Raw genomic sequence first — 16,370 nt, 5'->3', positions numbered from 1 at the left:
TCTCTTGGCTGTGGTACTCACTTGATGAAGATATCGAAGGGAATCTAGAAGCTCCTGCGTTGAACCATTTTACGTTAAGGGTCCCATTACGATGTTGGGTGGACTTGCGTCCGCCCAACACATCTCAATGAGAGAACCGACCGATCATAGGTCGGCGGTTCCGCACCCCCTGTTACAATGCGACTGCACATGGTGCTGTCGCAAGCTCCCATTTCTCTATGGGAGCTCCTGATGCCGTTGGAAACCGGCTGCAGCACAGGCTCCCTTAGAGAAATTGAGGTTTCTGTGAATCCCTGCACCGAGTGGCAGGCACCTCATGTAGGGATTCAAGGGGGGGGGGGGGGAACACCATAGGTGCCCTCCTGGCCCCCAACTGGAGGCCACGGAGGGACCCTGCTAGGGGCCCCCTAAGTCGCTTACCAACAGGCTTCCCATGCCGGAAAGCCCGACATGGAAAGCCTGTTGGAAACCTACATCATAATCATAACTGCATTAATGCCGTTCTAAAGGGATTATGTGCGGCCTCCGACTTGCCGATGGGCTCCTTGAGCCCGTCAGAAGCAAGCCGGATTGACTGGCCGGTTTGAATTCTGACCGCCATAGTCGTAATATGGCGGTCGGAATTCAAACCAAGGACGTCGGTCGGTAAGCCTCCGATGAGCGGTTCGAGGCTTACCAACCAACATCCTAATTGGGACCTAAGTGTTTTACTAAGACCTGGATTGGCAGTGGCCGAAACACTTTCTTTTGAGCATTAATGGGTGGAAAAGTAGCCGCACTTTACAAGACCCTGATTAATGGAAAGTCTATTATTTGATGTGCATACGAAATGAGCAAACTTATTTAACTAAGCACTATATAAAGTGATTGTTCTGTTGTTGAACAGATCCCTCCTAACTCTCAGTAGTACCAAATTTATATGAATATAAATGGCTACTGAGCCCTCTCAAGAACAACCCTAAGGGTCGAGATTCTTCTCAAAGTCGCGTTTTCCTGTCAGCCTGTCTTTAAACATCGTTTTCATTTGATTATACAGTTTTTCATATTGCTAGAACATATAATGTGATGTTACTCGACGTTGGCTGTATGCACCCCCAGATACTTTCTTTGGTGTGCACTTTCAAGTTCAGTTTCTACCCGGCCTTCAAACAAATTATTGTCGTCCCATATGAAATTCCGTGCCCATGTCTTCATTTAAATAGACTCATCTGCTACTCTTCTGCCAATATTCTTTATGACTGTCCACGATTCCTCATAATTTCTCCCCCCACCCCTCCGTGCTTTGCAACAACCGGAGGTTAGAAGGAAATTTCCCTGAACAATATTTCTCTTCTCTTGAATAGGACTATAAAGATGCATTATCACAAATGCCACGTTATACGAGGCACATTGTTTTTGAAAACTGTCAGAATGCACAAGTGTTAACATTTAAAATGAGTGACAACATTTCATTTCAGATTTGGGGTACTAAACTTTAAGGTTCTTGTAAACGGTGCTAAACATTATTACTTTGTAGCAGCTCTTAAAATCGACAACATACTGTTCCTACCTGTGTGGTTTCAAATCCAAGGTTTTTAATAGGATTTAAATGAATTTCTTACATGTGTCACCTGAAAGGGCCAACAAGAGACTGTGTCTGTGCTTTCACACTTTTAAAAATGCGCATGACTGCCTGGCCAGAAGATGGTTCTCTGGGAATGCACACAAAGCACAATTTAATTCCTCAGTCCTTAAAGTATATAGCTCTATTTTAAGTACAAAAAACAGAGTTACGCAATGGAGGCAACAGTGACTATGTTACACTGGTGAAAATATGTTTGCTTTTTTATTTTGGAGTTTTACTACTGCAAAGCATTGTGTATGTGTAGCCTCCCTTTTAATGTGGGGTGTCACTGTTACTTCAGTGTATTTCTTAGCTTTTCCCGACCTATCCCACTTCCCCGCCACAGATAAGTGTACTCATTTGTACAGATTTTCACCTTTTCCCACAAAGGTTTTAGCTTCTACTACTTACTTGAAACAGTGGTGCCCTGCCAGCATGGAATGAAGCGACAGCCATATAACATGCTTGTAAATGGCAAACCACATTCGAATTTTCACCACATCACTCTTTTCAGCCTTTTTTGTGCTGTATGTACGGTACATTTTTCCGCACCCCCTCTTGAATGTGACAAGTTGTGGGCAGTAAATTCCACTCCACCAGCGAGTTTTCCCACTCCAAGCTTCGCCTGAAACGCAAAGTTTAGCAAAAACTCAGCAGGCCACTGCATAGCGGAGTTTACAGGCACCCACACCTAAATAATACCACTTTATTACATGATTTTGATGTACATGTATACCAAGCACCGAGTAAATGAGTTGATCATGTGTGAAAACTTCTAAAAGTTGTAAATGATCCCGAATACGTTAAAAGGCACATGTGCATTGTGCGCACCTCATTGCATTCAGTGAGGTTCACACTCTTCAGATACTCGTACAATTACCTGCATTCAATGCTATTAGTCCTGTATACAGCTCTGGTACTACTGCTCTATAACGCATAATAAGACAGCACTAATAATTGACCGAGCCCCGGTACGGAGTATTCTGCGCCTTTTTCCCTGGCATGCATCCCGGTCATCAGTTTGATTGTGAACAGGGTGGAACGACTGCCCGTTCTCAAGTTACCATGGTTAGGTTAGCCTGGGCATTATTGGGTTTACAAAGCTACGGCTCACTCCGCCACGACCCCTAGGGACCATTCTAGCGTTGCTAGTGCAGCCTTTTCCCTGGGGGCAATCATGTCCGCGGGAACATCCGAAAAGCGCTAGGACAGACTGGGTTGCTTGTGTGCTCCTTGAGGCCATCGGAGGGTAGACACAGCCAAGTGTAGTGTGGTGACCAAAGCAATGCAGGGCGAAGTGGGAGGCAGTAAAGTCAAAAGATTGCACCGGTCATCAACAAAAGCTCGTCTCTGGGGGCCACTTTTAACTTTAACGGTTCCGTGACAGAGTGGCAACAGAGAAGCATCGCTGGAATCCAAAAGCGTTTAGTCTTTTATCTCGCTTTACCCCCTGGGACGTGGACTTTGGAGGGTGGAGGGGAGGGAGGAAGCGTCACGTGAGCACAGCCCTGCATGTCCTTTCAATAACCTGCATTTTTTGGACTGCGAGAGGGCTGCAGGAGACAGCCCGGCATCCAGCTGCCGCACACTGAGGGGAGTTGCAGTGTTGGGGAGCACTGCTCTGACTGACATGTGGGGCATTTAGCAGCAATCCGATGCCCTCAAGGAGCATAAGAGCCTCTTGGTCTGCCCAGGTGTTTTTCAAAAGTCCCAGCTGACATCACGGCAGCCTACCTCTGGGGATAAAGCTGCAAGTAAGCACATCTTTGGGGGGAGGCAAGGTATCACTGGAGCAGGAGCCTACGAGAGGGGGCACTCGGGTGAGTTACCAAGTCTTACTTTCCTCCTCTAAGACTCGTCACTTTGTCCTAGTTTGAATCCCGGCACTGCTGGAGAAGATAGTTATAACTGTTTGCAATGCTGGTTCAACCCTCCTTGCATTATCAGTGGTACGATTTCTAATCTGGAGCATTTTAAAATGCAGTCTCCATGGGCGTCCGCAGGAGGGGCAGTGGTGGATCACTCTGGGCAGTGGTGGAGAGACAGTGCAGTAACACTACAGCCATCGTCTGGCCCGCCGTAGTGTTAATTCTGCACTAGTCTACTTTAGTGTAACGTTACAATGATGGCCGCGCTGCCCGTGACTAGGCTCTAGTTACGGGCGGCATGGGTGCCATTGTTGGGGGGAAAAAAAAAAAGGACACCGCACCGTAGCCATAGCCTCACTGTCATTGGTAGGAGATCGCTATGCTGTCAGTGAGACTTGTCTCTCAGTAGCGTAGTGCTCAGCTACCAATGACAGTCCGACCTCCCGCAGTCCACATTAGGCGCCATTGCAGGCAGCACTGTCATTGGTAGCTGAGCGCTACCAATGATAACTGCCTGCCCACCTTGCCTAACTGTGACGACGTGCGTTGGACTAATCATGGTCAGACCTCCACCAGCAAGTGCGCACTGCAGCTGCAAAGGCTCTAAAAAAACAGAAAAAGACGGAGAGAGTTCAGAGAAGCAGGGTATGTGTCGTGTGCAGTGCTGCAGCATAGGTCCACGTTTCACTTCACGCTCTGGCTCATAGTCGGTTTTTTGCCCCTACCAACCTACTGCACCTAAACCTCCTGGCAGCAGTGGCAGCTGTATGTCATAGTTTGGAGCCTGAGGCATTTTTGTTGGGCTTAGTTGTAGCAAAACGGGGAAAGGGAAAAAAAAAACAGGGGGAGAGGAAGGTAAAAATCTGTGCAAAAGCAGTAAAAAATGGAGAGGAAGAAAGCAGTAAACAGGGCAAAAGCAGGAGAAAGCACACAGAAAAAAGGCACAAGTGGATGCAACTCACTTTTTGGTGATCAGAAAGAAACTGGAAACAAGTATTTTTTGCCAAATAGACAGCGCTGTGAAAAGGAAGATTGAAAAGAATAAGAAAAAGTTATTTCCAATTTTGCCCTCTATCTTATTTTGTGGCACACATGACATAGCTTTTCATGGGGGGAAAAAAGTGCAGCTGAAATGTGCAAAGTCTGTACCAATTTCGCATTAAAACCGGAGATGTGATCCTAAAGAATCATCTGGAAAATGCACCAGTTAATGGCATGTTTTACATCAGTTCGGGTTGAACATGAATTACATTAAGTGAAGAAACATTAAGAGAAGATCTACTATCCTTAGTCAATATGTCAAATAGATTTTTTTTCAATCATTGCTGATGAAAGTGCTGACATATCCGGAAAAGAACAGATGTCTCTTGGAGTATGTTTTGTAGACACAAGTCGCACCATAGCTGTCGGAGAAGAATTCCTTGTATTTGCAACCTTAAAAGAAATGGATACCATCTCAAATGCAAATATGATTATGGATACATGTTCTAAATTTAGATTAAAGTTAGAAAAACTCTATGGTCAAGGATTTGATTGGCTCTCTACAATGGCAGGAATGGAGGGTGGCGTTCAAGCCATAATAAAGAGCAAATATCCTAAAGCTGCTTTTGCTCACTGTGCTGCACATGAACTTTATTTGGTTGTTAATGACCTGAATGCTGTTCCTGATATACTGAATTCTATTGACACAGTGAAAGCCATCATCCAAGTTATTCCGTAAGAGTCCAAAAAGAAGATCTCCTATTTCCAATGTGCCATTGCTGAGTGAAACCCGATGGACAGTAAAATACAAGCACATTCAAATTTTCAGCTCACACTTTGAAGAGATTTTTAAGCAGTTAAGCTTACTGGTCACTACATCATCAGGGAAAAGACGTCCGGATGTGTATCAATTGCAATGTTCCTCCAGCACAGTGAGCTTTCTGTTTTGCTTGTCCATAATTTCAGATTACTCATCAGGTTTGGAAACTGTAAGCCAGGCTCTCCAAGCTGTTCAGCCTGATCTCCTCAAGGTGTGAAATCATGTGCAAGACCTTCTGACTGTGTTCTGCTTTTTGTCTGTGATCACGGAAGAGCAATTTAAGGGCATTTTTACAAACGTTCAAGCAATGGCAGAAAAATTAAACTTCGAACTTTATGTTCCTAGACAGTGTGTCCGGCAAGTATTTTGTTCTAATTTTGGTTACTCTTTTGTGGAAGAATACTATCGCCAGTATATCTATGTGCCATACACCGACTCTATCATCGCATCATTAGAAAGTCGGTGTGGCAATGACGACAATATATATTTGAGTCTGTTCTCACTTTACCTAAAACGCATGTCAAAAATTACACTTGAGCAATACAAATGCCATATTGCAAACATCAGAGAAATTTACGACATTGAAAACCTGGAAGCTGAAGCAGTCTCATGGTTTCAGATCTGGTCAACAAAGGATGAGCAGTTTGACAATGAAATTCTGGATTTGCTAAACCACACAGATTTATTTCCATCAGTCCAGTTGTCCATTCCCATTGCTCTCACATTACCAGTGACCACTTGCACAGTGGAAAGGGTCTTTCAGCACAATGAGAAGGGTGAACACCTGGTTGAGGTCGACAATGGCAAATGATCGCTTATCGGGTTTGTGCACGATGAGCATAAATCGAGCAATAATTCATAAAAACAAACAGCTGATTGTAAAAGTAATTGACAAATTTGCACAAGACTACACACGTTTACAGTTCCTTTTTTGAGATCATCATTACCAGTGAACAAAAACTGTATAAAACTACTCATTGAAAAATGTGACTTAAATTTCAGCAAGAGGGTAGATGTTTGCAGTTCCAAACCTGCAAGGTAACCAGGTTAAGTTTGTTTTATTTTCCAATTTGGATGAGAACAGTTATTTTATGTAAGTTTAATACATTTAATTTGGTTTATTTAAGTTAATACAGTTCCAAAATAAATACATTTTTCATATATTTTAATTGTCGTTTGTGCACATTAACACCAAACACAGATTCTACATGGTTTTATTTTATAATTCAATTATAGTGCCTTCACTGCCTTGATCATGTGTGTATGAATAACGTGGTGTATTCAGTAGTGGTGACATAAAAACAGATTAGAAATTGCTAATCGGACAATGGCAGCTTAATCCTTCCATTAAGCTTTTGCATTGGGTTTCTCAACCCTTTTCATGTCTGTGCTTTTTTACCGATGGCCAGGAGCCACTCCTGCCTGCAGCTCTGCTTTTTTTCTTTGCTTACTGCTAGAAGGTGTGATATCTACCAAAGGCCACAAAAGAGATGGCTGTGTCACAGCAACCCTATGGTGTAAGGGAACCTATGCGGCCTGCTTCCTGCACCCCATGGCTCCTCCTGCACCCCAGTGTTTTTTGTGCCCTACCTGGCACACATCATGTCTGAGAGTGGATGACGAAAAAGTTGTGCGGACGTCCATGACAGTGTCATACATTATAGAATGCAGTCCGGATTCCCAAAACATTTGCTTCCCTGGGCTGGAACACACAGCTGCTCCTACAGAAAGTAGAGTTAGTGTTTTTCCAAGTTGAGAAAGGGAATGCAATGCCCTACACCATATTTATTCAAGGTGTGTGAAAACAGTTTCTTATCTTGTAAAAACAATTTCCAGCAGCTGGTGGGAAAAATAAGCTTTGGTAAAACCATTGTTTCCACTTTGCCAATGCTCTGCAGGTTCAGCCATTGAGGGTTACGGTCGGCACTACTCCACAGAATATCACAGTTTTTAAGTAACTCCGTGGTATTCCGCAGAGTACAACTCCGTGAACTCTACCACCTCTAAATACGGCTTGTTTACAGGTTATGCTGGGGTGAAAAAAATATCTGGTGTTCGTTATTATTTTAAAATCGGACTAAGAAAGGGCCTCACAAAGTGGTTTTGATACGTACTCCAAAGAGTGTACTTGCTCCACATTTTAAATGAACACGAGATTCTCCAGTATTGAATCTTTCATAGATTCACATGCCTGAAACTTTCCTGTTGTCATGGTGGGAGTTCACGGTAATGATAATAATAAGCAGTGCTATGCTTAAGCATTGCAAACCATAGAGAAGCCGAGTGACATTGGTAACCAATTTGCATTGTTATATTAGAAGCAAACTTCAACCATGTAGAGCCCAGACTTCGAAGGAATCTTCCTCTGCAGCGCTACCACACCTCCGATTTCTACTGCATGTCATGTGTGAGGGAGTCTCCCTGAGCTCTGCTCAGTACCTGTGCTTCAGTCACATTTTGATCTCCTGCTTTTCCTCAGAAGTGAGGCAGTTGAGCCTTCAAACAACTCCGAGGAACAATTGTGGAATTGTTTCACTAAAACATCATATCCGAGGGATCTAAAAAGCGGCTTTTTAGGCACTGTATGTCATGTGGAAAGCCAAGGCTATTTTCTGAAAATCCCCTCAAGGAGTACCTTTATTGCTTGCATCCTTATCAAAAATCCAAAGCTAGTAAGCATTGCAGAACTTTTTCTGCTTAGACTTTGAAAGAATGTGAGGCCGGACTACTCCTTTGGCTCAAAAACAAGAAGACTAATTTTGAGTCTGCCTCTGAAGATGAGGGGTATTTCCCAGCAGGAAGAAAATGGAAAAATGAGGGCTGAACCTCGCATGACAAAGTTCCTAAAAAGTAAAAATCTCACAAGGACTGAATCTTGTTGACGGATTCATCGTCTACAATCATTTCCTCTACGACCACCGTGTCGCCGGAAACTTACTCAAAGGCAAAAATCACCTATCTTGCCAGTTAACTGGGATATCGACAACCCCGACGACCACAAAATCGATGATGACTTTCTTCGACAAAGAAACCACCCCATTGAGGGGAATTTTTAAGTCTCCAGCGATGAGACCAACATCCCTTCTGAAGCTAGTTTGTAGGAAACAGACCCCTTGTTCGTTGTCGCACCATTGTCGACAAGCCCTTCGACTCAGAAGGATACTGTATCTATCTCAGTGGAAAGGGTTCCAGTGACCCAGCACCCGAATCAAACCTCTCCAAGCAAGTGTATCCTCTCCCCCCTTACGTCTCACACAACTTAATGTAAAATGTCCAGACACAGAAGACGACGCACCTAGTAAAGAGAAATCCACATATTTGGAAGGAGGTTAATGTTTTCAAGACGGACAACAGCCAGCACCTCAATGCTACAACTCTTTCCAGAAACACTACCGTTATGATGAGCTGTATGGGGAACACAATGACTCGCGTCATTACACAATTTCAGTTCCTAAATTCCTTGGTAACAGACCTAACACCATATGCTGAATGACTATTCTAAGAGATTTCCAGAAGCGAATGCTCCAGTGCCACATTCTTAGGGGTGCTCTGGTACACCCAGTACAGTGTCTGTTCTTAACATCCCTATAGACCTGCAATCTCAACAAGAAAGGTGTATTTTACCACTGATCACTATTTTGGATGTCTTCATGGAAAATGATGTGGAAGGACAGCTAGAGGAAGGGGAACTTCTTCAGGATCCAGCAGGCTCCGATCAGGAGTGAGATGACTATATCGCTCCTTCGTCTGCTTCACCGTCACTGGCTAGCTCCTCCAGAGGACATAAGAGGTTTTCATGAATTCTTGGATTGGGCTTCCAAGCGTTTTGACTTACCCCTGCCAGTAAAACAAGAAATGTTTTTTACGATTTCAAAGATTCAACAAGAAAATCAATTCAATCCATCCCCATTGTGGATTATATTTTGAAGGAAGGCCTGAAGTTCATAAACTCCAGCTTCTATTACAGCGGTCATTCCTTGAGTTGAAAAGAAGTATAAAGCACTTTAAAATTCGCTTACCTGTCTGATCGGTCATCCTCGTCCTGATTCAGTGTTTATGCAGGCAGCCCAAAGGTGGTGCAGGAACCCTTCCACCCCATGTTCAGTACAACCAGGCAAAGAAGGAAGATGGCTGGTTAACATCTGCAAAGGTTTTTCAGCTATGCCAGCGACATCTATTAGGCCTTTTATATGCTACCCATGATATAATAGACAGATGTAGTCGGACGTATTGGCTTTCATAGACTTTTTACAAGACAATAAGAAGGAAGGTAGAGAAATAATACACAAAGGTGAATGAGCATTCTCTGAAATCTTTGACAACGATATGGATTTATCTACACCTGCTTTCAGACAAATGGCAGATGCAGCTGAGCTATGCAGGCAAGGATGGTTAAAGACGACGTCCTTTTGCCAGGAGGTGCAGGCAAAAATTCACGGCAGCTGGTTCATAGGGGTCTTCCTGCGACGGTAACAGCCTAAGATGCATCTAGACATCAGTGACAATTTCCAGGCATGAGTCCCCTCCGATCGACAATATACGAGAAACCACCTCTCCAAATTCTACAATCATCGTAAGACCTGGACGACTGGCTCATTCAAAGGGCTCACATTACACTTGGCAAGAAAGTCTACCTTCGTTTATCTTGGCTATTCAAATATTTAGGTTTAAAGTTAAACCGAGGAAAGCCATCCCTAACACCATCCAGATCTTTGGTTTTACTGGCATCAATTCTGGATACAAAGGTCTCCAAAGCCTCTCCAACTATGGTATGAATTCAACACATCATGGAAATAACAGCTTCCCTATAAAGAAAAAAGTCCAATTGTGTTCCAACGTTCAGGTCAGTGTTTAGAATAATGTCTTCTTGCATTCCATTAATTCTGCACGCAAGGCTGTTGCAAGAACAATTGGACGCATAATGGGTACAAATCCAGGGTATGTCCGAAGTCATGGTCAATATCACCCCAACCATCAGGCTAGCAATGTCTGTGGAGAAAGAAGGGCCTGTCATTCATAACCATATATCCCTATTTCATAATGACCACGAACGCTTCCTTGGAAGTTCGGGATACTCATATTTAAGATCTGGAAATTCAGGGAAAATGGTCCTCTCTACAGACAAAAATGCACATCAATCTTCTAAAGTTGAAGGCTATTTTCCTAGGCCTCCAATCCTTCCTTTAAAGGATTCACAATGTATCTGTCTTGGTGAGGACAGAGAATACCATGACCATGTTCTATCTTGCCAAACAAAGAAGAAAGAAATCGAAGATACTGTGCTCTCAAGCCTAGCAAATATGGAAATGGTTACTTGCCAACAACATTTCAATGCAAGTGGAGCACATCCCTGGAGTGGACAACTAATGAGCAGATTCTCTGAGCAGTGTTACAAATGGGAAATGAACCAGCAGATGTTACTGCAGATTTTCAAACAGAGGAAAACTCTTCAAAACAAGAAATGCAAAATGTTTGCAAGCAAGTTCCCTCAGAAAAAGTGTCTTGGGGAAATGCATTTCTAATAACCTGGACAGGAATGTTTGCCAACGCCTTCCCTCCTTTACCTATGATTCCAAAAGTTCTTTGAAAAATCAAGCAAGAGCCATTTCGCCTCATTCTGATAGCTCCAGCATGGCATTGGCAATACTGGTCCACAGAGTCTTCTCTTATCAGAGTGTTCGCTCATTCAGTTCAAGCCGACTGAGATTGCTCTGTCCTTAAACAAAGGTCAGATTGTTCACCCACAAATGCACTCGTTCAGCTTGACTCATCACGACAGTGAATTTGGATCACTGAACATGCCAGAGGATTGCAAGTCAATTCTTCAGCATTCTCGTGAGGATGCCACAAGAAAATGTTATGATGCAAAATGGAGCAGATTTTGTTTTTGGTGTGTCAGTAAAAATGTGCATCCCCTTACATCCTCTCTAGTGCAGATAATATCGTATTTACTCCACCTGGCAAAATAAGGTCTAGCGCATTCCTCCATAAATGTTCATCTGGCAACTATTTCCAGATTTTGGAGACCGAGGAAGCCTGGTTATGTTCCAACAGACTAATAAAGTAGCTCATGAGAGGCTTGTTTAGAGTTGATCTTCCTTTAAAAAATCCTCCAGTGACCTAGCAGCTAAATACAGTTGAGTCTCACCTCATGAGAAGTCTGTTTGAACCATGTTTTGCGGAAGGTGGCACTTACGTTGGCACTCTCCTCTGCTAGGAGGATGAGTGAGATTCAAGACTACAATTAATGAACCGTACTTACAATTCAAGGATGATAGAGTGCTGTTGGGAACTAATCCTAAATTCATTTCGAAAGGTACAAATTCTTTTAACCTGAATGAGCAAGTTGTGTTGACCGCTTTCTTTAAAAATCCTTTGTCCACAGCTGAAAGAGCTCCACATTCTCTGGATATCAAACAATGTTTAAAATTCTGTATAGACAGATCAAGGGCTTATAGAAAATCAGCCCAGCTTCTGATTTAATTTGCTCCGCTTAGAAAAGGTCACACTTTATCACAGAGCAGTATAGCTTGTTGGGTTACTACAGCCATTACCTTTTGCTACAACAAAGCAGGAAAGCCATTGACTGCAGAGTTTGAAGTGCACTCTGAGAAAAGTAGTTGCAACTACAGCCCTGTTTGCGGGAGTTTCTTTACCTGCCATTTGCAGGGCAGCGACGTGGCCTAGGGTCCACACCTTCACAAGACACTATTGTCTGGATTCTTCATGAAAAGCGGATGCCGCAGTTGGACAGGCAGTGTTACGTCAACTCTTTCAGTAAGGTACAGAAACCTTATTTTCACCCTACATAATAGGTTATATAATGTTTTTAATGCTTTATGTATAAATTGAGGCATGTAAGGTCTATTTTGTTGGTAGCTAGGCTCTGTATCATGGTTGCATTTCACTATGGAGTGGTTTGCCATACCCACCTCCTTTTTACCTTGGCACTGCTTACTAGTCTGATTCAAGCGTGTAAACCTATGAAAGATATCAATACTGTAGAACCACAGTGTACAGGTGTGTAGCTTGTTTTTTTATCTCTAAAGTTAATTGTCATTTTTATTCCCCTTCGGTTTGTAGAAGTGTTTAACTGGCTTGTTTATCTCCTTCCTCCCAGATTGTCAAAGCACTGGAGCACTTGCACAGTAAATTATCAGTGATACACAGAGGTAAGTGACGCCCCTGGCGTGCATTTGAACATTTTATTTAAATGGCGGACATGTGTGGACCAATGTCTAGGTCAGAAGCTGACACTGTAGATTTGCTTACGCTCCTCCCCATAACCAGTGTTCATTCAGCAAAACCATAGAGTGTGGAAGAGATGCAACAATGCATTTGAACCGCTCATGTCACAGGAACTGCCGGACAGTGTGTGCATAAAGCCGCCACATTCAGTTCCACACTACTGCAATAACTTCAGAATCTCACGTGCCTGTATTGGTGTGCAGTGGTATTGTGGATAATGTCCTCTCATTTAAGTAATGTGGCATCATTTGGCACGCAAGACCCAACAAAAGAGGGCCCCTGTGAAAATAGTCACCACGGCAGGAAAAACAGGGGAGCAGCTGCGCAAAAAGGCAAAAAAGATACATATATACCTGGAAAAATAAAAATATCTTCACGAATTTGGATTGGTGTGGCTCGTGCTTGGTGAAAACTAAGGTGTGTGTGTGTGAGTGTGTGTGTGTGTGTGAGCGTGTGTGTGTGAGCGTTAGCCAACGTACATCCAGGGCATGCATTGGAGCATTTAAAAGATTCGATTGCCAAAGCCTCTGAAGAGAAGTGGGGACACTTTGAAACGCGTCAGGCATCCATGGTTAATTGAACTGCTTAAAGTTATTGTTGTGCTGGCTAATTGTATACCATAAAGGCTCTTCATGAGCCTGATGCTGCTCGAGTGCTCCTTGTACGTTGGGTACTTTGGAGCTTTGATATGTATGAGTGTGTGTGTGTGTGTATATATATTTCACAATAATTAGAAAGCATCAACGATGATCATCAGATCATACCACCATTTTTCATCAAAAAATGATATTTATTATAATTACAATACTATTCCAATAAATGTGAATAACCATAAATATATGTACATAGTTGACATCAGGACGCCCAGTATCTCAAACCGAGATATGTTGACAAACTCAGAACTCTGAAGGTATAACAAGGAGAGAAAGTTATTCGTACCTCAATAATTACATATATATTTATCGCATTTCTAGATTATCACAATAATCCAGTTGTATAGATCATCAGACAAATATAACCAATATGTTTCGTTTCCAGCCGACACGGGTTTCGGTGACCACCCTCAATCCTGGTCACACCTTCTTCAGGGCGCTAAATCAAATAGGCCAGCGAAAAATGCAAGGGGTACATCCAGACCAAACTCTAAAAGGAAGTATGTATGTATATATATATATATATATATATGTATATATATATATCCAACGTAAAAGTTTCCTTTAAGAAGGAGCCCACACGGAGAGTAGAATCACCTCTTTATTGCAGACTGCAGCAGAATGACAGTTCCATCATTGGCCCCTCATGTAAAGCCAAACGCGTTTCAGAATTTTCATTCCTTGTACACTGGCAAGCGGCAGGAAAACAACTGCAAGGCATCATTTGGCACGCAAGACCCAACAAAAGAGGGCCCCTGTGAAAATAGTCACCACGGCAGGAAAAACAGGGGAGCAGCTGCGCAAAAAGGCAAAAAAGATACATATATACCTGGAAAAATAAAAATATCTTCACGAATTTGGATTGGTGTGGCTCGTGCTTGGTGAAAACTAAGGTGTGTGTGTGTGAGAGAGTGTGTGTGTGTGTGTGTGTGTGTGTGTGTGTGTGTGAGTGTTAGCTAACGTACATCCAGGGCATGCATTGGAGCATTTAAAAGATTTGATTGCCAAAGCCTCTGAAGAGAAGTGGGGAACTATCTATCTTTCTATCTATCTATCTATCTATATATATATACACACACACACACACACACACACACACACATAGGTTTTAGTTTATTAATAAATGAGACAAATATGTGCATATATATTCTGCTCCAGCTAGCAAGATATAATTAGATGTTTTGCTTTTTAAATGCACTTCCTTAATAATGGAAGGCGGTGTGCATGAAAAATAAATCCCCTTCTAGCCCACCCATTTGACACGCAGACAGTCTTATTCCACAATTAGCACTAGGTGCTGCGCGGTTTCAGTAATTTGAATTTAGTCGCTTATCTCAGATGTTCTCTGGGGCCATAAGCTAATATTATTTTTAATTAGTGGTTGTTTCAAGCATAGCTTTAGCTATTTGTCTCTAAGCGTCTTGCTGCTGCTTAAACACATATAGTTCATACCGTCAGCAAACATTATACGTATTTGCTGAGTAAATCCCAAAACAGTCCCACATACTCCTGCCAGTTGCTGCAGTGCCTAAAACCTCAGGCAGTTAATACACTTTCATTAAACCTATTTCATTGATGTAGTTGTAAACGGTCTCATAGTGTGTGTGTGTACACTGTTGCATGTTTGTGTTCACCATTGATTGTGCACACCATTGTGCACTTTTATGTGTTTGTGCTCAACTGTCTGTGTTTAGAAACATCAGTGTGGTTGTGCATCACGTGTGCGTAACGGACTTGGTTTGTGTAAACCTGCGCTTGGATGTGTACACGTGTGGGGTGTGGTGTCTATATTCTTTACCTTTTTCTGGTTACTCAGGCTTTGTATGTTTGTGTGTTTTTATATGCAGGCTCGCTTTATTTTTCCCCTGTCGAACGATGTTCATAAACGACCTTGGTGTATTTGAACATTGTTTTGGTAAACCTCCTTTATAACATAGACTCTGTTTTAGCACACTGTCTGTGCATGTTCTGTGTGATTTTTGTACTATTTATGCTTTGTCATTTATCGCTCTCAGGCCACCACATGTTAGCTTGGAAGAGCTGTCCTCCGTGTTGGTATAAGGGCTCATGGTATTAGTAGGCAGTATTGTATTTTTATACCAAGAGTGTGTGTTCTACTACTGTTTAGATGTGAAACCCTCCAATGTACTCATTAACAAGGAGGGCCATGTGAAGATGTGCGACTTCGGCATCAGTGGCTATTTGGTGGATTCTGTGGCCAAGACGTTGGATGCTGGCTGTAAACCCTACATGGCGGTGAGTATGCTCTTCATGGCTAGCTCAGTTTCTGGGGTACTGAATATTGAGGGGTTTTCGGTGCGAGGGGAATAAGACCAATGTGTCCAGCTTTTAAGAATTTAGGTTAAAGGCTTTAGGAAAACCATCTTGTTGGTTACATTTCATAGCTGCTGAGGTCATAATCTAATTTTCTCAATTTTAGCAGCTTTGGAGGTCTATCCATTTCAATTCTAGAATCCATTCGAGTCATAGGAAATAAAAGGGGTTTTTATTATGGGGAGAGGATTTAGAGGAAGGAGGGTTGAGGGTTGAGGAATGCAGTGCTTAGTGCAATATACAAATAAGGCAATGTTTATAGTAACGGCAGCTAAGAAAAATCTTTTATTTTAATTATTTGTGGAGGGAAGGAGGATGTCAACAGGCAAAAAAGTAGTTCAATAATATCCGTCTTCTTCACCTGTAATGTTTTACTTGATACATCAGATTTGTTACCCGTAGAGCTTTTATATATGTTGCTGGTGTTTTGAGCTGCTAGGCACTGACCCTTAATTCGTGGTTCACATGAATGTGTGGGAGAAGAGGGACCTTTTTCCTGCTATAATATTCCTATCAATTTCAAGGTTGTGCTGAAGTGCTTCATTGTATTCTAGAAATAGTCTGCCCTCAAGAAGACGGCTTTGCTTAATATGTGATCTATTGCATTGGGTTGCGGTTCCCTTGGAAACGTGGGGTTAACATTGTACCTGATCCTGGTCCAACCAAAGATGATCACTTTTGATAATTTATGTATTTGTTTACCATTCCCTGTTTCGATTTTCTCCCCTGTGAAACTCACAAATTCCACATCCAGTTAGCTCACTGTATGCATTGCCTTAGTGCAGTCGTAAGCACTGTATGTGAATATTCTTCTGCACTTTTTAGATCTTCAGTGGGGTGGGGCTGGCTGCGGTGTACCACTT

General features: G+C 42.6%; 1 protein-coding gene across 8 annotated transcripts in view; it reads left to right on the top strand.

Annotated features, from left to right (window-relative positions):
- Positions 1–16,370, top strand: part of MAP2K3 (mitogen-activated protein kinase kinase 3) — a 315,923-nt gene that overhangs the window by 257,759 nt on the left and 41,794 nt on the right. For all 8 annotated transcript variants that reach the window (XM_085628897.1, XM_085628895.1, XM_085628901.1 and 5 more), the window contains 2 exons: positions 12,393–12,444; positions 15,302–15,429. In XM_085628897.1, coding sequence (XP_085485023.1) covers positions 12,393–12,444; positions 15,302–15,429 — 180 coding nt within the window. The remainder of the gene's footprint in view (positions 1–12,392; positions 12,445–15,301; positions 15,430–16,370) is intronic.

Source organism: Triturus cristatus, chromosome 10 (assembly GCF_964204655.1).
Source record: "Triturus cristatus chromosome 10, aTriCri1.1, whole genome shotgun sequence".
NCBI lineage: Eukaryota > Metazoa > Chordata > Amphibia > Caudata > Salamandridae > Triturus > Triturus cristatus.
The sequence above is the reverse complement of the archived record's forward strand: the minus strand, read 5'-3'. Positions and strand labels throughout refer to the sequence as shown.